General features: G+C 36.7%; 1 protein-coding gene across 1 annotated transcript; it reads right to left on the bottom strand.

Annotated features, from left to right (window-relative positions):
* Nucleotides 1-13,293: 13,293 nt before the first annotated feature.
* LOC125498515 (uncharacterized) lies at nt 13,294-14,301 on the bottom strand. The gene has a single exon (XM_048646738.1). The coding sequence runs from the start codon at nt 14,299-14,301 to the stop codon at nt 13,294-13,296; it is 1,008 nt and encodes a 335-aa protein (XP_048502695.1).
* Between the last annotated feature and the right edge of the window lie 9,886 nt (nt 14,302-24,187).

The following is a 24,187-nucleotide window of genomic DNA, read 5'->3' as shown; positions in this document are numbered from 1 at the left end:
AAGTAAAAAAAAGAATGGTTTTAGATTCCGAAAACAAGAATGTACTTAGCTTGAATCCAAATTTAAACATTTACTTAATAATCTAAATTCTTCAAACTTAACCCTACTGGAACCTTCATCATTTATAAGGAAAAATTATTCATTCAAATTCTCAAATAAAACTAACCTATGTTCGTTTCTAAAATGCGGTTTTCAAAGTGAAATTTTCCTACTTTAAGGTGTTATTGAATGAGAAAAGACTTAAAACAAGTTCTCATACTAAAATACAGTAGCTTAGTGATAAAAACATTTGAAATAATCCTTTAAAGCTTCTACTTATTGTTTACTAAACATAATTTCATAAGAACATGGAAAATTAAGGTGGTTTAGTCACCTTTTTACTGTGAAAATTAACTATCAAATGAGATGTACTTTTCAATCATGAATACATACACATGCAACCTCTTAATTAACACTTAACCTACTGTTCCATAACCCAACTTCATTCCAAAATAATCCAATTTCCAATCACATACAAAAGTTCATGAAAAACCACAAAAATCACATAACTAGTTATAATATAGTGAGAGAACATGCTTTCCACTTGATTTTTGAGTATTCAATGATTAATCCTTATCAAATACTAACATGCAGTAGATATTATTCATCTAAAATCAAGAAAATCCTCCTTAAAATCGTTCTCAACAATTTTACTAAATTTTTGTATAAACTATGTTCCCAAATAGAGTGTTTTCTGCGTACCTTCACTTCTAACAGCAATAATCCGACTCTCCTTTCCTTTGGACGATATTTTACCTTCTTGGAATCCTTAAACACCTATTTATATCCACACAAAAATTCATAAGGATTGACTTAAGGAAAGTACCTCAATTTACCCAAACAAATCAACATACCTACTGTTTTTCTGGTTGAGGAAGATGTCTCTTTTTCTTGAGCTTCTTGACCTTGAATGAATGTTTCTTGGCTACCCAGTATGCTCCTATAGTATATAATGAAGATCAGGTCTTGCATGCTAGAGTTATTGAGGAAAATTCGAGAAAACAGAGCAGAAAACTCCTCGCTTGTACCGCCAGAAATGGCGTGTAAGAGAAGAGAGAAAGAGTTTTGGGCAGTGGGTTTTTGTGGAATTAGTGATGAAATTATGTGAAGTATGGAGGTGTATGTGAGGGAGGTATAGGTATATATCCCAGCTTTGATCGACACAATTAAGTGTGTTTAATGGACTCCATTCCACTAGGTGCATTTCAGAATTTCCAGCTCTTCTCATTTGTCTTAATATGACTCCAAATCTTATAATATACCATATGTTAGTTTCTAAGACCCCACAATTGTTCTTATTATAATCCTCATCATAAAATTTACTTGATATACCTAACCTATACTCAAATGAAATTCAAAGTCCATTCTATTAAGCGTAACCGTTAATTTGCTTAATAGTTGAACATAATTTCTATCTTCCAATAGCCCTCAATTTCTCACAACTCAACTTCTTAAAATAATATATCGATCCTAAGTGTTTATACATAATTGATAATATTATTATCTTACATAATTCCTTCTAAATACTAATTACACAAAGCACAAATTATTTTTACACACAACTTATCATACGTATTACTACGTACGATCACATTTAAATTTCCGAGTTAAGCTACTTAATCTGCATAATTATTTATTATTTACCGGCTGTTACAAGTTTCCCCCCTTAAGAAGTTTCGTCCCGAAACTTAACCGTACCTTAGAAAAGTTGCGGATAGCGGTGCTTCATATCAGTTTCTTTTTCCCACGTAGCCTCCTCCGAATCCTGACTGGACCACAATACCTTGACAATGGTATGACTTGATTCCGTAGAACCTTTTCGCGTCGGTCCAATATTCTGATCGGTCTTTCTTCATAACTAAGAGTCTCATCAAGTTGTAATGGTTCATGAGATAACACAGGAAGGATCGTGCACATATTTCCGAAGCTGTGATACATGGAACACATTATGGATCGAGACAGTTCAGTTGGCAACGCAATTTCATAAGCTACCTCACCAACTCTTTTCAAGATTTCATAAGGTCCAATGAACTTCGGACTAAGTTTGCCTCGAATCCGAATCTTTTACCCTTTGGTAGGGGAAACTTTAAGGAAAACTTTATCTCCACTTCAAATTCCAGTTTCCTCCTTCTTACGTCTGCTATTTCTTCTGACGATCCTGAGCGATTTTCATCTTTTCCCGGATTATTGGATTTGATCCATAGTTCTTGAACCAACTCTGGTCCTACAGGTACTCTATTCCTCAAATCTTCCCAACAAATCGGCGTTCGCACTTTCGACCATACAGGCTTCATATGGAGCCATTCCTATTGTGGCTTGATGACTGTTGTTGTAAGAGAATTCTATTAAAGCTAAATGATCTTCCCAAGACCCTTGGAATTCCAAAACACAAGCTCGCAACATATCTTCTAATACCTGAATTGTACGCTCAGTTTGACCATCGGTAGCAGGATGAAATGCTGTACTAAATTTCAATGTTGTTCCAAAAGCTTCCTGAAGTTTCTCCCAGAAATGAGCCAGAAATCGGGGATCTCCTACCGAAACGATGCTTACTGGTACCCCATGAAGACGGACAATATTCCGAATGTAGGCATCAGCCATCTGCGACTGATTCCAAGTTCCCTTTATTGCAAGAAACCGTGCCGTTTTTGTGAGACGATCCACTATTACCCAAATTGAGTCATTTCCTTTCCTGATCTTGGTAACCCAGACACGAAATCCATTGAGACAGAATCCCATTTCCATTCTGGAATAGGTAATGGTTGCAATAACCCAGGTGCCTTCTGGCGCTCAAACTTCACTTTTGACATGTTAAACATCTCGCACATATCTCGCTACATCCTTCTTGAGGCCTCTCCACCAGAAGTATTTCTTAAGATCTCGCACCATTTTGTCCTACCAGGATGCACTGAATACGGACTACTATGAGCTTCCTTCAAAATCCTCTGTCTTAAATCCTGATCCTCGGGAACACACCATCGTCCCCTCAGCTAATACTTCCTCTCATATGAGCAAATTCCTGAGTTTCGCCATTCTTAATCTTTTCTTTGACACCCTGCAGGAATGCATCTTGCTTTGCTTTTCCCGAATCTCTGATAATGCAGGTTGGACAGTTAAAGCATTAATGGTTCCTCCAATTCCCCTGAACGTACTAAAACGAGTTCAAATAACTCTATTCTTTACTCAGTTCATCTGGCATTGCTGATAAAAAGCTTAATTCACTCCTTGGCCTTCTACTAAGTGCATCTGCCACCTTATTTGCTTTTCCGGATGATATTGAATGTCGATGTCGTAATCTTTGAGCAACTCTAACCATCTTCTTTGCCTCATGTTCATATCTTTTTGAGTGAAGATATACTTCAAACTTTTATGATCCGTGAACACCTTACATGAAACTCCGTACAAATAATGTCGCCATAACTTCAGAGCAAAGACAACTGCAGCTAATTCTAAATCATGCACTGGATAATTTTTCTCATGAGGTCGCAACTGTCGAGACGCGTAGGCTATCACTTTCCCATGCTGCATCAACACACATCCCAACCTTCCTGATAAGCATCACTATAAATTTCAAACCCCTCAGTTCCAGAGGGAAGGGTCAGAATAGGAGCACTGGTTAACCTCCGCTTTAATTCTAAGAAGGCGGCTTCACATTTTTCATTCCATTGGAAACGGGAGTTTTTCCTGATTAAACTTGTGATGGGTAAGGCTATTTTAGAAAATTCTTCACAAATCGCCGATAATAACCTGCAAACCCAGAAAACTCCTAACTTCTGACACATTCTTCGGTGCTGGCCACTCTTCTACTGCCTTAATCTTGTCCGGATCACAGAGATGCCTTCCTTAGACACCACATGTCCGAGAAACTTCACCTCCTCTAACCAGAAATCACATTTACTAAGCTTGGCATACAACTTTTCCTTCTGGAGTGTAGCCAGGACAGTTCTCAGATGACCTTCATGTTCCTCACGATTCCTTGAGTATATCAAGATATCATCTATAAAGATAACCACAAATCGATCCAAGAACGGCTTAAAATAGCGTTGCATTAAATCCATAAAAGCCGCAGGCGCATTAGTCAATCCAAATGGCATAACAAAAACTCGTAATGCCCGTATCGAGTGCGGAAAGCTGTCTTTGGTATATCCTCCTCTACAATCCTCATCTGGTGATAACCAGACCTCAAATCAATCTTGGAGAATACACTCGCTCCCCTCAGCTGATCAAATAGATCATCAATTCTTGGTAAAGGATACCTATTCCGCACTGTGATCTTATTGATCTCCCGATAATCTATACATAATCTCATGGAGCCATCCTTTTTCTTGACGAACAACACTGGTGCTCCCCATGGAGACACACTAGGTCTGATATACCCTTTCTGCAACAACTCATCTAATTGCTTCTTAATTCTACCATCTCAGCTGGCGCCATCCTATACGGAGCTCTTGAGATCGGGGTAGCTCCCGGAATCAAATCTATATGAAAATCCACAACTCGATGTGGAGGCAACCCTGGTAAATCCTCCGGAAACACATCGGGAAATTCTCGAATTACCGGTATATTCATCAATTTTGATTCAGTTTCTCCTTGATTCGCAACCTGACAAATATGTGCTTCCAAGCACCATCCCAGCCCTGATGGTAATGGTCGCTCTAAGAAGGGTCGAAGTTTACCACTCGAGTATAACATTCTATTATAGCTCGATTTTTACTCAACCAATCCATACCCAGAATCACATCATACACACCTAAATCAAACATTATCAAATCTGCCTTCAAATCCACCTCCGCAATTCTAATATCACATTCTTTCAGCATATACTTACATCGGAAGGTATTTTATCAGGCAAAGTTACATTCAAATCACATGAAGTCACTTTGGGTTTTTGCTCTATGCGGAATGCAAATAATTTGAAATAAAAGAGTGGGATGCTCCAGAATCAAATAATACAAATGCAGGTAAATTACACACATCAAAGGTCCCGGTAATTACATTACCTTTCTGCTCTATAATCTCTGGCTCCTCAGATGGTTCAGACTTAAGGGCAAATGCTCTCCAGGCGCTTTCGATCTCCTTTTGGTTACGACCCGAGCTTGATTCACCAGCCGCTTTCAGCAGCAACACCTCACCAGGTCGCTGATTACCTTTAGCATTCCAGATTGATTTAAAACGGGACATTCCTTGATTCTATGCCCCGTCTTCATGCATTTGAAGCAAATGCTTTGCCCTTCACAGTTTTTCCCATAGTGATCCTTTCCACAACGCCGACACTTCCACTCCTTCTTTCCCCCTCGCCCTACCTTAGTAGGGACTAAGGCCATGACGTTCCGGCTGGATCCGTCTTAATTTCTTGCTATCCCTGCTCCAGATTTTTCTGTTCCCTTCTTCTTTCTTTTCGAGCTTTCATCCTTTTGCTCAATCCGTTCATGTTCTAAGGCTCGATCATACAAATCCTCAAAGCTGCTATAGACCCCATTCTTTTCTGGTACTTCAGATTTAACCCTTCAAAAAATCGCATGGATTTACCCTTTCGTTGCTAGTAAAGTCTGGAGCGAACCGCGAGAGTTCCATAAATTTGGCAGCATATTCTACTACCGTCATCTGCCCTTGCCTAAAGAACAAGAATTCATTCTCCTTTTTCCTTCTCAATGCTGGAGGAAAGAACTTATTCCTCAACTTTTCCACGAACATCTCCCAGGTGAAAATGGCTTGGGTGGAGGTTTTCTTAACTGTACCCCACCACATACCGCAGGGCCTTCCAGGTAAAAGGATGCCAGTTTTACCTTCAAGTTCTGGACAGTTTACCACATCCAGCAGCTTTTCCATATATGCAATCCAGTCTCAATTTTACGGATCCGCTTCGCCGTCATAGCCCCGTGGCTTATGAGCAGCAAGCCTCTTATAGAATTCCCTTCCTCATTATCCTATTTTGTTCCTGCTTTTCCAGGATTGCCAGCAATCGGGTATTCATTTCCCTTAGCTGACGTATCTGTTCGGCTTGAGAATTTTCCAGCTGTTCCTGTGGTTCATTGTTTCCACATTCTGCTGGATCTCATTGGTCACGTTGATATGTGCCATAACCTATAAAATGATAACTGAATATTCTTAGTAATCCCCAAATTTCAAATCATTCATATAAGCTACTAAACACCTATTCCCAGAAGGATTGCAATTTCCCACTTTACACATATAAGCACATATATTCATATCATAGATCATTCAAAATATATTATAACTTGAAAATCTTAATTCAAATACAATACAATAGTTCCATTGCCCAGAGTCAATCATCTCATCCTGACAATTCTTTTACACATACAATAAAAATAGGCTACCACACTTCCTTCCACATCATCATTTGCTAATCCTCCTAAAAAATGTTATATGGATCATATGCGTATCCACTGTCATCGCTACTGGAGGATGGGGTTTCGGGAATGTAGTCGGGGTCACTCATCCATGAGTTACTTCCTCGAAATACTACTCCTGGCACTCCCGAGACTCCTGAATCATCACTTGATCCTCTCGAATTACGTGCCGGGGAGGAGCCATACTTGAGGCAGAATCTCCAGATCTTTGAGGTTGAGGTGGTGCCATACTAGCAGCAGAGTTAGGGGGTGTAGGAACTCTTCCCCCTCTTCTTCTTTGGTATTCTACTGTGGCTATTCTTGTATACATATCTATCCAGTACTGAGCACCGACCCATATCTTGCAAACCCGCTGCTTGCTTAGCCCGTTCCATCTCCTCTAACACCTCCTCCGGTGTTCCTTCCCACCTGATCAGATTCTTATCAATATTATCTATGACACTCTCATTCAAATTCAACAAAGATGGTGTTGCCATAAACAAAGCTTAGCAATTTCCATAGTCCAACGGAACAAACCCAGGATGAAAATGCGGTAAGGTCTTGATGAGGGTGTATGCTTGAATAGCAGGTCGAGTGAAAGGATTATGGTTTCCACTCCCATATAACTGGTTATACTCTTCTATGACATTGAGCTTCTTTCTAGCAAACATCAACGGATCCTCTCCTTCATTCCTCTTAACATCTGGTTCCTCTTGATACCTTCGATTTCCATCACTACCAATCACCCAATATGCGTTGTTTCTCCATATTACTCTTGACCCATTACCATTACCACTTCCACTTGCAGACATCTAATTGCACATACATAACACATAACTTAGATATCACACATAAGTATCACACACATAATCTACACACATTATTTGCCCTCCTAAGCATGATATTTATACCATCATAGCAATTCTTAGCTTTCTTGAACATGATCAATCAATCATTTAAAACACTTATGTTTAAACACTTGAATACCTATATGAAGATAAGTATCAAAATCACGTTTTCATTTTTCTTTTAAAAGAAGAAAACCTTGGCTCGGATACCACTTGTAACAGCCCCGCTTAGCTTATGTTAAATATTGATTAAAAACTATACTTTCTAGCAATAGTGGAAGCAAGAGCATAATCAAACGTTACGGAGGCTGTCACCTGCTGGAGTCAACCCATTAATATGGCTGCGGTTGACTCTACGAGCTACATTTCAATCAAACATTCATCACACATGAAAATTAATTTAGTTATTACAAACCCAAAATAAGATTTTAATCACAAGTTTAAACAGTATTCATAACAGAAGTAAATCTCAAAAGGTGATCATGTTCAAGCTTGCATCTGCTATGATAGTTGGGACATGACTTCATATTCGCTCTTCCCTCAGATTACCTTAGTTGACTAGTTCCTGCACAAAAATCTGCCCCCACCAGGACAGGTTCATAGAACAAAAAGAAGAAAGAAAAAAAATCATCAGCTTATGCTGGTACACATATCAACTCAGAATAATTATGGTGGCTGAGCATATAATGTATCACAATCCAAACCACTTTGCAAAATCCATGGTTTAATTAAAACACCATCTCAACATGAATTTCTACAATTTATGTTTAAAAGATAGCACAAACTTCTAACACACACACATAGAGTCAAAACGGTTTTCTAGTATTATGCGTAAGAAGAAGAGTTCGCACATTGAGGTGCACCTAAGTGCAAACCTCCACACAATTCGGAGTTAAACTCCTACTTTTTACTCGCTTGCAAGCTTTAATAGGACATGTCCTCACACATATACACACATTCCTCTTCTATACGCAAAAAGAATTCAAAATCATTTATCACAATTTCGAATAAAGCACCAATGTTCGTGATTGAAAGAAAATGTTTATTACTTAATAAGGATGGTTGAGTGGTTGTGACAGTAGTTAAGTGTAGTTTGGAGGTGCAACAACGCTTATAAAAATCAAGTTTAGCTCACACAATCCCTCTAGTAAAGAACTTGAGTTATCTTAAGTAAAAAAGAAGGTTTTAGATTCCGAAAACAAGAATGTACTTAGCTTGAATCCAAATTTAAACATTTACTTAATAATCTAAATTCTTCAAACTTAACCCTACTGGAACTTCATCATTTATAAGGAAAAATTATTCATTCAAATTCTCAAATAAACTAACCTATGTTCGTTTCTAAAATGCGGTTTTCAAAGTGAAATTTTCCTACTTTAGGTGTTATTGAATGAGAAAAGACTTAAAACAAGTTCTCATACTAAAATACAGTAGCTTAGTGATAAAAACATTTGAAATAATCCTTTAAAGCTTCTACTTATGTTTACTAAACATTTCATAAGAACATGGAAAATTAAGGTGGTTTAGTCACCTTTTTACTGTGAAAATTAACTATCAAATGAGATGTACTTTTCAATCATGAATACTACACATGCAACCTCTTAATTAACACTTAACCTACTGTTCCATAACCCAACTTCATTCCAAAATAATCCAATTTCCAATCACATACAAAAGTTCATGAAAAACACACAAAAATCACATAACTAGTTATAATATAGTGAGAAGAACATGCCTTTCCACTTGATTTTTGAGTATTCAATGATTAATCCTTATCAAATACTAACATGTAGTAGATATTATTCATCTAAAATCAAGAAAATCCTCCTTAAAATCGTTCTCAACAATTTTACTAAATTTTTGTATAAACTATGTTCCCAAATAGAGTGTTTTCTGCGTACCTTCACTTCTAACAGCAATAATCCGACCTCTCCTTATCCTTTGGACGAGATTTTTACCTTCTTGGAATCCTTAAACACCTATTTATATCCACACAAAAATTCATAAGGATTGACTTAAGGAAAGTACCTCAATTTACCCAAACAAATCAACATACCTACTGTTTTTCTGGTTGAGGAAGATGTCTCTTTTTCTTGAGCTTCTTGACCTTGAATGAATGATTTCTTGGATACCCAGTATGCTCCTATATGTATATAATGAAGATCAGGTCTTGCATGCTAGAGTTATTGAGGAAAATTTCGAGAAAACAGAGGCAGAAAACTCCTCTGCTTGTACCGCCAGAAATGGCGTGTAAGAGAAAGAGAGAGAAAGAGTTTTGGGCAGTGGGTTTTTGTGAGAATTCAGTGATGAAATTTATGTGAAGTATGGAGGTGTATGTGAGGGAGGTATAGGTATATAATCCCAGCTTTGATCGACACAATTAAGTGGTTTAATGGGACTCCATTCCACTAGGTGCATTTCAGAATTTCCCAGCTCTTCTCATTTGTCTTAATATGACTTCAAATCTTATAATATACCATATGTTAGTATTCTAAGACCCCACAATTGTTCTTATTATAATCCTCATCATAAAATTTACTTGATATACCTAACCTTATATTCTCAATGAAATTCTAAAGTCCATTCTATTAAGCGTAACCGTTAATTGCTTAATAGTTGAACATAATTTCTATCTTCCAATAGCCCTCAATTCTCACAACTCAACTTCTTAAAATAATATATCGATCCTAAGTGTTTATACATAATTTGATAATATTATTATCTTCACATAATTCCTTCTAAATACTAATTACACAAAAGCACAAATTATTTTTACACACAACTTATCATACGTATTACTTACGTACGATCACATTTAAATTTCCCGAGTTAAGCTACTTAATCGTGCATTAATTATTTATTATTTACTGGCTGTTACATTAAAGGTTATCGTTTATATGACCCTGAGTCTCGTAAAATCGTTTATAGTAGGAATATAACCTTCAACGAAAATGAACTTATATCTTCTGGAGAAAAGAATTGTGTTTCTCATACCATTACAGATCATGAGAATATTAGAGAGAAGGTGGAGTTTGAGGTCTCATCCTCAAAATCAAAGGAAGGTGTCCATACTTCCTCAGCTCAACCTGCATCTGATGATAATATTGTTATAATTGAAAATACGAGTCCGCAACGTCTACCACAAAGACGGGGTTTACCAGAACCGTGGTCAAAGGCTCAAAATCTTCCGGATCAAAGACCAAGAAGACAATCTCAAAGATACATTAGCCAAAGTGCTAATATCGCATATGCTTTGGTTGCTGCACAAGAAATTGATGATTCCAATGAGCCTAAAAATTACGATGAGGCTATATCTCGTGCAGATTCAGCAAAATGGATTGCAGCAATGCAAGAAGAAGTTGAAAGTCTTCATAAAAATGAAACTTGGGATCTGGTGAAGTTACCCGAAGGTAAACGAGCTATTAGTTGCAAGTGGCTGTTTAAGAGAAAAGAAGGCATCCCTGGCGTTGAGAATGCAAGGTATAAAGCACGATATGTTGTTAGAGGTTTTGATCAAGAAGAAGGTATTGATTTCAATGAAGTATTTTCTCCTGTCGTTCGTCATACCTCAATTCGTATATTACTTGCTCTAGTCGCTTTGCATGATTTGGAGCTGGAACAGTTAGATGTCAAAACTGCTTTTCTTCATGGTAACCTTGAAGAAGAAATTTATATCCATCAGCCTGAGGGATTCATAGTTCCTGACAAAGAGAATTATGTATGTCGTTTGAAAAAATCTCTTTATGGTTTGAAACAGTCTCCGCGACAATGGTACAAAAGGTTTGATTCCTTTATGATGGGACAAGTTACTCAAGAAGTAGTTATGATAACTGTGTTTATTTTCAGAAGACGTCAAATGGGTCTTTTATATATTTATTACTCTATGTTGATGATATATTGATTGCTGCCCAAGATAAATCTCTAGTCAGCAAGTTAAAGACTCAGTTAAGTAGTGAATTTGATATGAAGGACTTAGGTCCTGCCAAGAAAATTCTTGGAATGGAGATAAGCAGGAATCGTCAAGCTGGAAAACTCTTTTTATCACAGAAAAATTATATCGTGAAGATGCTTGACAATTTCAACTTCAAAGAAAGTAAACCTGTTAATACTCCTATTGCTGCTCATTTCAAATTGTCCTCTGAACAATGTCCACAAACAGACGAAGACAAAAGGCGCATGATTCATGTTCCTTATTCTAATGCAGTTGGAAGTTTAATGTACGCCATGGTGTGTACTCGACCAGATTTGTCTTATGCAGTAAGTGTTGTTAGTCGGTTCATGCACAATCCAGGCAAACAACATTGGGAAGCTGTAAAATGGATACTTCGATACCTTAAGGGTTCTTGTGATATTGGTTTGATATTTGATAAAAAAAAGAGCTGATCCTGGTGGTGTAGTTGGTTATGTGGATGCTGACTATGGTGGTGATTTAGATCGGAGAAGATCAAATTTATCTTATATTTTTACACTTTGTGGCTCTGCTATTAGTTGGTATTCTTCAGTTCAAGCTATTGCAGCTTTGTCTACAACTGAAGCAGAATATATTGCTGCCACTGAAGGTATGAAAGAGGCGATATGGCTCCGAGGTTTGGTGTATGAGCTTGATTTACAACAAGATATTCTTGTCGTATTTTGCGATAGTCAAAGTGCTGTCCACTTGACCAAGACTAGTAAACATCATTCTAAAACCAAGCACATTGATATCAAGCACCACTTTATAAAAGATGTTGTAGCAACAGGAGATCTCGTTGTCGAAAAGATTCATACAGCCGATAATCCTGCTGATATGTTAACAAAGCCACTCCCGGTAGCTAAGTTCGAACATTGCCTTAACTTAGCTGGAATCACCCGGTGAAATGGCGAGCCAAACTGGAGATTTGTGGGAAAATAATGTCTCACCATTTACTAAACATAGTTTACTATTTATCACAATTCACATTATGTGAATTATCTGCTTTTGTGTGAGGAATGTGTGCCTAACCATTCCTATAACTAGCTATGCTATTTTTTATCATTGTCATGCTATTATAAATAGCTTAGTGTTTGTTTAGAATTATAACAACAACAACATTTACATTGTATATTCTCCATATATTTATTAACATTCCATTTTATCATTGTGGAATTACTATTGCATCTTTTGCCAGTATAATTTTATCGTCTTTATTAATTTCTCTCAATCTTTGGTTGAATCAATCGCTTCCGCGCACTCTGAACCCCTACAAAGGGCAGTCAATGACATAAAATTTAGTTGGCATGTTTACTCCCTTGGCGAACGTGGGTAGCGTCACTTCTCCCATGGTATGCTTGGATTCTCCGTTGAATCCAACAAGGACAGTGGATTTTTGGATGACGTCCCGTTCGTCGATGCCCATATCTTCTAGAGTGCCTCTCATGAGGATGTTGATTGAACTGCCATTATCAACTAACACGCGTTTAAGTAAATAATTACTAACAGTTAATGATATTACCAGTCCGTCATGATGTATGTTTGTGTCGTCACCGAGATTGGCGTCATCGAAAGTGATAGTCATAGCTTCTAGTTCGGCGTCACGCGGATGATGGAGCTCTTTTGGGATTGCGTCCTGATTTGGGCTGTCTCTAGCATGTCATTTAGTTGCAGAATAGGTTAGTCCACAGATATCAGATCCACCACTGATAACATTGATTACCATTACATGTGCTTGCGAGGAAGGTGGTTGTCGTCAATCCTCCCTTTTCGATGTCGTCTCTTTTCCTCTCCCCGTCAACAGGTCTTTTAGGTAACCTTACTTCAGAAGGTGGGCTACTTCTCGCCTGAGGATGACGCATTCATCAGTATGATGCCAGTAGTCTCCATGAAACTCGCACCATTTGGATTTGTCGCGACGGGACGTCGACTTTTCATTCATGTAAGGTCATTTAACAGCGTTACCTAAAGAGTGTAATGTATTTATGATACCTCCAATGGTGACGTTGAAGCCGTATTCAACGAGCCTAGGGGGCAAGTTAGGATCACTCTTCCAGTCATTAGTGGATCCGATCTGACAGACGCTATGAACTTGTTGTGGCCGCTCTTATGGTTTTTGACGCCACAAAGCTTGCTTGCCGGTCGCAGACTTCCTGTTGTCGACGCTGGCGTAGGCTTTCTTGGACTGCATGTCTTCTTCCAGCCTGATTTGGGCCAGTGCTTTGGATTGAGCGTCCTTGAACGTGCGAAAACGAAGATACTTGGTCAACTCCTTGTAGAGATCGGATTCTTCATCTAACCCCCGTCTGAAGGCTTCAATAGCTGTCCTGGCGTCACAGTTTGGAATGGACACCTTTTCCCTGTTAAACCTGTTCACAAATACCTGAAGAGATTCATCAGATTTCTGCACAATTCTATGCAAGTCACTAGCTTGTTTTTCCATTCTGCGACTACTAGCAAATTGCATATTAAAGGTATTAACTAATTGAGCAAGAGAAGAGATAATCCCATTATTGAGATTAATAAACCACTGTAATGCTGGTCCGGTCAACGTCGAGCCGAAGACTTTGCACATGCATGCCTCTCGCATGTTTTTCAGGATAGAAATGGTGATCATCCTTTGCTTATATTGAGCGATGTGGTCGTTGGGATCGGTGGTGCCGTCGTAGAGCTTCATGGATGGGATAGAGAATCGCTTGGGCACCTCGATCAACGCAATGGGGTCCACAAAGGGCGAATCTGCATAGCTATTTGGTGTTGCCTTCTCCATAGGTCGAGGGACGCCTGGGATACGAGCGATCGTGTCTTCCAATTGCTGGAGACGCTGTTGGATGGGATCATCAAGACGACGGCAAGGTTGAATTTGAGACGGTTCCTTCGAGGGATTGACATCACCGCCATCATCGTCATCGCCATCTTCCTTTTCTAATTCATCACCGCCTTCATTGACGACATGGTTTAGAGGAGTCTCGAATCCTTCAGTGTCCAAATTAGGCATTCTGGGGATTTCAAGCTTTGATTCTCCATGCAGGATGCGACGTAGCTCTCTTTCAACGTTGCCATTTCCGCTTTGACGCGGTTGACTTCGTTGATGACCTCTTGAGTAGTGACCCATTGTCCTGCCATTGAAAACACAAAAGGAGGGGAGAATACGGGAAACTAGCATATGTAAAGTAACGAAAACGAAGATTGCGAGAAGATGTATAGAGATCTTGTTGTGGCCCCACAGTGGGCGCCAAATTGTTTCTGCCGATTTTGTACCAAGTACGCAAAAGGAAATGGAAACCAACAACGAGATCTATAAACTATGGCAATCAATATTAACGAATAAATGAAATATGTGAAGCAAATAAAACAGTAAAAAGGCAAACGAATTGTTGACGCGCAAAACCCGAATGACAGGAAAAACCGCGGGTGACACTCTTGATCACCAATCCCCTAGTAGGCCAACGTTGTCGATACAATGTTGAATTACAATGGTAGTGTTCACTTTTCTTCGTAACAATAGATACTAGTGCAAAAATAATGGCTTAGAGAGTGAGAGAGTTGATGTCAACTAGAGAGAGAGAGAGTAGGTTTACATCAGATTAATATTTATACTATATGGAATATTCCATGCAGCAGACTTCTTTGTTCCTCTTTGATGGGCCACGTGAGCCTATTTTGTAGCGTAATCCCCCTTCTTTCTCAACTGCCAAAGTGAAGATAGGAATTCGTCCTTGACTTGGTCATGCTTCTCAATAGCCCAACGGCTATTCCCTTAAAATTTGAATATTACCCATGCTGCCGCCAAAACTCCAAAACCTGGGCCCAATAGTTGGTTTTGTTGAAGGTAGACCATATAGATTAGGATCAATGTTTCCACTAATATACCGGATAACACTCCAAACCATATACCGTGCAAGTGTAGAAGATTAGAAATATATGCATATCAAAGTTTATCATTTTTTTTTCAATGCAATAGATAGAATCACATAAAGTCCCAAAAACAAATTTAATTTTTTTTCGAAAACCATAATAGCAGTTGTTATTTCAGGTCCAGACTCTGGAGTAATGCCTAATAAATAGTAACACCCCACATTATCAATGTATGCAACAAAAGCTTGCCAACCACCTCAAATCCAATGGCCACACTTGTGGACGACCAATACGGTAAAGAAAATGAGTTCCTCGTTAGTCGTTACACTCACACAATAACTTTCCCGCCTTTCACTTTTGAGATACTTTACCAATAAAGAAAAAAAATTCTTTTTAATATAAAAGGTAAACATGAGTTACTTGAGAATAGAGGTGTTAATTTAGTTCAATAATTCAGTTATGGTTATATTAAACAGTTTAGTTTATATCAGTTTAGTTTACAAAAGTTGAAATTATTAACAGTTTAGTTCAGTTAACAAACTTTTCAGTCCAGTTTTATTCAGTTATTTTTCTTTCCAATTCCAGTTCATGTGCAGTTTAAATCCGTTTTTACCCAAATAGTTAAACCAACAGTAGTTGAATCCACAGCAGTTAAAACAAATTGAAGTTATTTTCAGTTTTCTTTGAGTTTATTTCAGTTATTGACGAAAATCACATAAGTCCGACAATAATAGCATCAGTCCGAGTAAAAGCTAGTCACATACTTGTATTTGTTCGAGACAAATGGGACTTTGTGTCGGGTTTTGGCCAAATGCTTTCCCGAGTTCAATTAAAATTAACGTGGCCGATAAGTGTATTACAGAACTTACTTTGAAATAAGACAATTTTATGTAAGTCGATATTTAGACTTTTAGTTATATGCAAATCACATCATGTTTGGTTAAAATGACATCTCATATCAGTATAAATTCCTACAAAGTTAAAAAGCTGATTATATCAATGTATTACTATAACTATATTAGATTAATGGATTAATATAGATATATTAGTCATAAAGCTATATGCATTTGAAAACTAAAAACATATAATCGGCGTAAAATAAGTTAATACTGGATCAGATCAATGTATCTACGTGAATCGATAAGTTAAATTAAGATAACAATATTCCATTTTAGTTAATCGTTAACAAGTTACATTCAATCTAAAACTCATGCATTTTAGCCAAACTAAAAGAAATTGATATTAGATTAGATGAATGTATCAACGCAAGTCGGTAAAGTAACTGAAAATAATTGTGTTTCCATTTAAAGTAAGATTAAGTTGCATCCATTTTGATTTTAAAATATAATATTGGAGTGAAACAAATTGATATTAGATTATTAAATCAATGTATAAATGTAAATCGATAAGTTAAATCAAGATAAGAATAAAATACTCCATTGAAGCTAATTGTTAACAAGTTATAATCATTTTTTTAGACTCATAAATCTAAGCCAAACTAAAGACGTTAATATTAGACTAAATGAATATATCAACGGTTTTTTCACCAAGTACCCCCGAGTTTTCATAAAATTCACCTGGTACCCTCCAAGTTTTCAAAATTCACAGGGTACCCCTAAGTTTCAAACTAATACACGGGGCACCCTTAAATGCCTTAATGACTAACGGCGTTTAATGACTAACGGCGTTAACCGCCGTTAGTCATTAACCTCATTAAACCCTAATTAGGCCTAATCAACCTAACTAAACCCTAATTAGGCCTAATTAACCTAATCCTAACCCCTAATTTCAAACCATAACCCTAACCCACTACCACCCAACCACCACCCCCTCCCCTCCACCCACCCCACCCCCTGCAGCCACAACCCCCACGCAACCCCACCCCCACGCAACCCCCCACCCCGCACTCCCCGCACTCCACGCAACCCCCCACCCCCACCGCACCCCCACGCAACCCCCCACCCCACCCTCCCTCCCGCACTCCCCGCAACCCCCTACCCCAGCAGGCTCCTTCCAAGAATTCCGCAGCCCTCCTTCCCCTTTCCCGTGGGTAATTCGACGGGGGTGGCGACGGTGTAGGGGGAGGGGGCTGCCACGGGGTGGTGGGGGGGTTGTCAGGGGTGGGGCTGCCAGGGGTGGTGGGAGGGTGGGGGCTGGTGGTAGTGGGGTTAGGGTTAGGGTTTGAAATTAGGGGATATGGTTAGGTTAATTAGGCCTAATTAGGGTTTAGTTAGGTTAATTAGGCCTAATTAGGGTTTAATGGGGTTAATGACTAACGGCGATTAACGCCGTTAGTCATTAAAGGCATTTAAGGGTACCCCGTGTATTAGTTTGAAACTTAGGGGTACCCTGTGAATTTTGAAAACTTGGAGGGTACCAGGTGAATTTTTTTAAAACTCGGGGGTACTTGGTGAAAAAACCGATATATCAATATAAGCACGTAATATAATTGAAGATGACAATGCTCCATTTCGAATCCAAAACATAATATTAAAGTGAAACAAGTTAGTATTGGATTATTTGATTATTGTACCAATGTGAATTGACAACCTAAATCAAGATAAGAACACTCTGATTTAGTTAATTAATCATTTATAAGTTACACTTATTTTGAAACTCAAATATCTAGCTAATTGAACATAATATAAACAGGGTGATACTGCATTATACTCCCTCCATCCCTTAATAAAGTGCCCATTTCTTTTTTGAACACTATTCAAAGATAAAGAAAGCACTCAAAAAAAAATTCCAATATATAAGAAAAAACATAGTCATGTGGGGTCTTGTTTGATTCGTCTCATTACGTAGATTAAGAAAATCTAACTTTTATAATTTTTAGTAATATGAAATTAAAGATATTAACGATACAAAACGTGCATCGGCAAACGTGCATTGGAGAAATGAGCACTCTATTTAGGGACGGAGGGAGTATAATGTATCAATGTAAGCTGATAAGATAGTTGAAAATAGCAATGATCCTTCCAAGTGAACATTGAGTAAGCTTAAACTAATAACTCAGAAGTGCCAAGAGTTGCTTAAAATTTATAGTAAGTAATATGGTGTTAGTAGTTATGATAGAAACCAACTTATAACTGAAGTAAAGTTATATCTCATATTTTTGTAAAAGTTTGATGTATTTGATATTATTAATATATCATAAAATAAAGCTATAAATGTCATAAATTAATATATTCAAGGGTGTTAATGAGTTAGTGTGGTTTGCAAACAATTCGAGCTCGACTCGAGAGGGTTCGACTTACGTTTGAGACCGTTTCGAGACCTAAATGAGTCAAGCATGAGCCTCCTTAAGTTCACATTGCAAGTTCGTGAACAAGCTCAAAATCATTTTGGTAATTTTTATGTACAATATTTATGTCCCACATGGATATAGAATGTAAACAATAGCCTTATTTGCTCTACAAAATCTTATTAATCTTTCTCTATACTTTTTAATTGATTTATCCTATTTTATATTATTAGACTATTTAAATTCCTTCATTTGTTTATATAAAATTTGCCTTCACTTAACTAATTTAATCACTTTGTGAATTATATAAGGGAAGGGGGATCTATGGTGTCCTCAAATGAAGAGACTATTTTACCCTCCTACTCATTCTAAATTATTCACTTACAAATCAAAGGGGGCTTCAAAGAAAAATACCAAAAATATAATTATAACAATCACTCACAAGTCAACTAAAATCATAAAATTGCATAATTTACGTTATGCAAATCACTCAAATGAGTAAACTTTACAAAAACTTAAAATTAACTTACAAACTACAACCTATGAAAAATTTGACTTGAAATCAAAGTGTTCACTTACAATCTATGAAGTAGTGTACTTAATTCAAAAATCAACTAAAATATTATAATATTAGAAATCATAATTAAATTCAATAAAATTTCTATTTTGTTCATGGAATTTAACTTTGAAAAGTAAAAAAGAATAAAAAAGACTGGTGAGAGACTTAAGTGACAGAAAATAAACCAATCAAATTTTGCAACTAAAAACAATTATACTTCGTATGTCTAATGTTCAAATTTTGACTCTTACTTGTGTCGAAAAAAATCGAGTTTCTGTTTAGAAAAAAATTCAACATGCATTGCGTGCAAAAGATGCTAGTATATATATATGTAAACCTTTGAAGAAATTAGGACACATGGTACTATGGCAAATTGGCAGCTTCATTAATTACATATTGCAAAAAAAAAAAAAAAAAAAGTTAGAACTTACAGCTTATGAGTTATGATTCTTGAAGTCCTGCGTTTACTATGCACCTATGCCAAACTGTATTGTGGATATTTTCAATCCCACATCGAAGAGGAAACAAAGGGAGAGGTGAATGCATTGTAATAAAAAGGTATACAAACACGGTGAATATGAATGAAATTAAAGTTCTTGTATGTAGCCAAATATAAAAATGACCCAATCAGCCCAGCCATGGAGGACATCAAGCCAAGAAATTGCTCTTATGCTTTCAGGAGCCTACTGAAAGTATCAAACAGCCTCAAGCAAGGGGTAAGGAAAAGGCTGGAAATTGGAAGAAATATCAATCTCTGTAAAGATGCGTGGAATATGGACACGCCAACAGTATCAACGAGAAATACAACAACCATTACCAAGGTGGCTGACCTAATAAGCGAGAACAAAACATGGAAAATAAGCTTGATTTGGAACACTTTTTCAAGAATAAATGCATCAAAGATCTTAGCAAGTCATATACCAAAAGGTGATGAAGAAGATGCGTTGGACTGGAAACTAAGTCAGGGAACTTTTCAGCAAAGTCAGACTATTGGTTTCTCAACAAGAGGTCAATTACCCCACACTCAGAAACACAATTCTGAAAATCAATTTGGAATTCAAACATCTTTTTCCAAAGTGGAAACACTTCCTATGAAAAATTGCAGTCCAAGCCATCCCAACAACATCCAATTTAGCTAAAAGGAAGATTCTTGTGGACGACAAGTGCAAGTTCTGCAATCATGAATTAGAGAACGAGGACCACCTATTCAAGAATTGTGACTTCACTCAGCGAAGATGGATGTCAACCATGGGAATCAGAGTAGCTAGTAATATAGCTACCCCAATCAAAGACTGGATAAGAAACTTCCTCAACCTCTTTAGGTAAAGGAACGGAGAGGAATGCTTAAACCTGAAGGGAAACTTTATAGCAAAACTATGGCCTATTTGGTTGCACAGGAAACGAGATAATGTTCAAGGGTGGCTCGGCAAGCCCAACAAGACTATTGGAAATATATTCAGAAAGCAGACTGAGACATCTCAAAGCAATAAAAAAATGGGAGGTAAGGCAGGCGACAAGAACACAAACACAAGAGTCAAACGTGGAATGGCAGGTGGGGAGACCTAACAACATGCAAATAATTAGAGTATGTACTGATGGATCGTGGAAAGAGAAGCCAAAAAAAAAAAAAATGTCAAGCTGCAATCGCATGCACATCAAACGAAGGAAGAGGATTATACACACACATCGAACGAATTTTTGCAATATCACCTCTCCAAACAAAGCAAGAGCTATTCTACAAGCTACACAATACTTCCAATGGAAATGCGCTAACATCGAAATTAAGATTGATTTTGTGGAAGTCATCTCATCACTCACAATTCCGGTAGCATGCAACAAATACATAGCTTCAATCATTAAGGAAATAATGGAAATTGCAAGCTCTTTCCAACAATTCAAGTGCTCTAAGGCTACAAGATTGGAAGTGTAGGAGGCCCACACATTAGCCAATAAACCTCGTAGATTTGAGTAGTAATCTTTTACTTTTACCCGCTGTCAAGAACAAAAAAGAAAGAAAGAATGAAATTAAAGTTGAGCGTAGCTTATTTGGTGGGTTTGACTCTTTACATACTTATTAGTTAATAGTTTAGCAAAATTTTGTTAGGCTTTACTTTTATAAAAAGCCTAATGATTGAAAGTTTATGCTAACTTTTTTGTTTAATATTTAAATATTCCAAGTATATGAGCTGAGCTTGGGTTTCATCCTCTTGAGTGGAGCTTATATTATCGAGCTTGAGTTGAGCTGAATCTCAACCACTCTTGAGCTGAGCTGAAGAGTACATTATAAAGTTGGGTAAAATGTAAATTCAATTTGGAGCGTAATATAAGTGAATTTGATATAATCGAAAATTGTGAATAGTATCATAACTCAAAGTGTAACCATTAAAAATAAATATAGGAGTATATCATATATTCAAGTACTAACAAAAATTATTGTATAATAAAATTTGTATGTGATTGGAGTGCTACCATGAATTTCAGAAATATGTGAATTCAGTTTGGGTGCTAAAAAATCAGTTTAAACCAATTTTGAAATCGGTTTCAGTTCAGTTTCAATTTGAGTCAGTTTATTTAATTCAGTTAAATATTCAGTTCAGTTTAGTTGATCGATCAACTTTTTAGTTTTTCACAGTTATTTTCAGTTACAGTTTGTTTCAGTTTAGTTGCAGTTTAGTTTTGGTTTTTCATGTACAGTTTATTTCAGTTTCAATTTATTTCAGTTACAGTTACTCACGGTTTAGTTTAATTAAGTTCAAGTTTCAGTTTGTTCAATTCAACTAGTAGTTAATTGACCAAACTGACAACTCTACCTCATAGCATAGGCTAAATATCATTGAGGATAATTGTTGGCCCTGGATGCGCATTGGTTACGATATACTCGACTCCGAATGGGTCTGGATGTTACAAACACGTTTAGAGAACTCCAAATAGTAGAACACATAATTGAAATCCCGTTGTTGCACCCACAAGAAACACCTTGCACTGACTTCAACTGCTATGACGAGTTGAAGGACTATCCAATAGTGGAGGTGATAAGTCATTTTTATATATAGTTTTTAGATGCATTTAGTTGCATTTTAGAGCATTTAGTTTCATATTTAGGTTCATTGTTGCACATTGTATTCTTAAGTTATGCTTTTCTATTCCTATTCGGTATGTTTTCTTGTTTTTGATGAATTTCAGGCATTGAAGACTTATTTGGAGTATGATTAGCTAAGCTTAAAGATTAGGAGCACTTGGAAAGAAGCTACAATGAATAAGGATCGTATGGATATGTCATAGTACGAGTTTGAGAAAAAACGAAGCGGAAAATCATTAGAAGAAATGTGAAAAAGAGTCACGTCTACTCTTCTGATCATAACTTTTGATGTGATTCTTAGAATCGAGTAATTCCAGATTTTGGAAACTAGACTTGAAGATCTTTCCAACGATAGGTGTGCACGCCCCAGAGAGACTTCTAGTCAAGGAGTTATGCCTTTTGGAAGATTGCACGTTTCTGCTGGAATCTGCCACGCGTACGCGCGGATCACTAATCCGCCTATTAATGATTTATTTAATACTTTCCTTATCTTGTAAATTACTTTCCAAGTCATATTAGGTTATTGAATATTTATTTAGATAGGTTTTCATTCTCTCTCTCTCCTCCTCCCTCTCACGTTATTTCTTTAGGTTTAGTTTAGTTTTCTCCTCCTCTTCTTTTCTCTAGTTTTTAGTGTAAACCCTAGTTTTTATTGTTCTTCATTAATTCATGAGTTCTATTAGTTTCTTTCATTGATTTCTTTAATTATGTTTTTTTTATAGTTTTAGATTTCATTATTTATTTCATGTTAGAGTAGTTTCTTTTATCTATGGTTAAAGAACCCTAGTATGATTTAATTCATGATTGTTTCTTTAAATTCTCATATTAAGTTGATTGTTCTTGCTTAATTGATTGTGCATATTCCAATACTAGATTAGGGATAACTAGTATGTTTTAGATTCCATTGTCTTGATCACAACGGGAGTTGGATTTTGACGGATTTGAGTATTTCAATTAAGGACATGAAGTTCTCCACGGGAGTAGGTAGAATGGATTGTTAGGAAGTTAAAGTGCCGTGTTTAATGTCTTTAATTTGCATGATTCCAGGGAGTAGGCTTGAATGCAATTAGAGAAGCCATAGATACTCGGGAGAGGTCATGGTACTTTATAGGGTGACTTTTCCTTGTGAACATTTAATTGATTAGTTGGGGGTAGGAATTATTTTGTATTATTTCGTGCTAGTGGGGATACTTAACTGTAGAGTCTTTTATTTATATATTAATTAGTATAGTTGATTCGACCATTATTGATATTAATCTCCTTTAGTCTTACCATTATAAAACAACTTTCTCTGTGTGGGATCGACTCTGACTTACCCTACTACATAGTTAGGAGGATTGGTTAGGTTATTTATTTTTGTTAGGTGCACGACATGCCTATCAGGAGGTAAGTGGGGTTTTGCTAGATGACGTCGGTATCAATTAATGGTGTGTTGGTGGAAGGGAAATATATATATATATATATATATGTATATATAGTATATATATATATAATATATATATATATATTATATAATATATATATATATATATATATATATATATATATATATATATATACACATATTATACATATATATAATATATATGTATACAACACACCATACATATACATATATATATACATATATATGTAGATTTGGGCTCACGTGAGAACAACATGTTTATGTGAGAATACTTAGGTATATGAGAATAAATCTCTACCCTTATATCACTCTCATCTACGACTTACATTTCATTAATACAAACAAAACACTCGTGCTTCCTCCAGCAACAAATTAGGAATTTCATTAATCCCCAAAAAAAACCACCGAATCCCTGAAAAACGCCGTACTTTTTCACGCGACCTCACATCCAAAACTAGCAATTTATCCTTAATTAAAGCTCGAACAAGACTCCATTCTCTATTGAAGCTCGAAAATGATTTAAAGTGGTAAAATTTCTGGATTTTTGAAGCTTAATTTTTTAGTTATTTGTTGATTTAGGGTTTCATTTTCGTAACATGATTTAGGATTTTTTAAGCTTAATTTTCGCTTGGCTTATGATTTTTCATGGAAGAAAATTTCTTGGATTTATGCTTAATTTCAGCCAGGCCCGAGAATACTCCATAGTTTCTTTGATTCGGGATTGAATTACTTTATTAGACTTAGCTATTGCTGCTGCTGTTTTTGATGTTCTAATTCTAAGGGTAACAGTGGATTTTCATCTTCTGTTTTTTTTTCTGCATTATTTCTCTCTATACATTTTGAAATTCTTGTG

Source organism: Beta vulgaris, chromosome 6, assembly GCF_026745355.1.
Source record: "Beta vulgaris subsp. vulgaris cultivar EL10 chromosome 6, EL10.2, whole genome shotgun sequence".
In the NCBI taxonomy this organism is placed as follows: domain Eukaryota; kingdom Viridiplantae; phylum Streptophyta; class Magnoliopsida; order Caryophyllales; family Amaranthaceae; genus Beta; species Beta vulgaris.
Note: the sequence above shows the minus strand (reverse complement) of the source record. Positions and strands in the feature narration are given on the sequence as shown.

What these genes read in the sequence shown, in the direction of transcription:
- LOC125498515 (XM_048646738.1), bottom strand. Translation starts at nt 14,301, where the DNA reads ATGGGTCACTACTCAAGAGGTCATCAACGAAGTCAACCGCGTCAAAGC.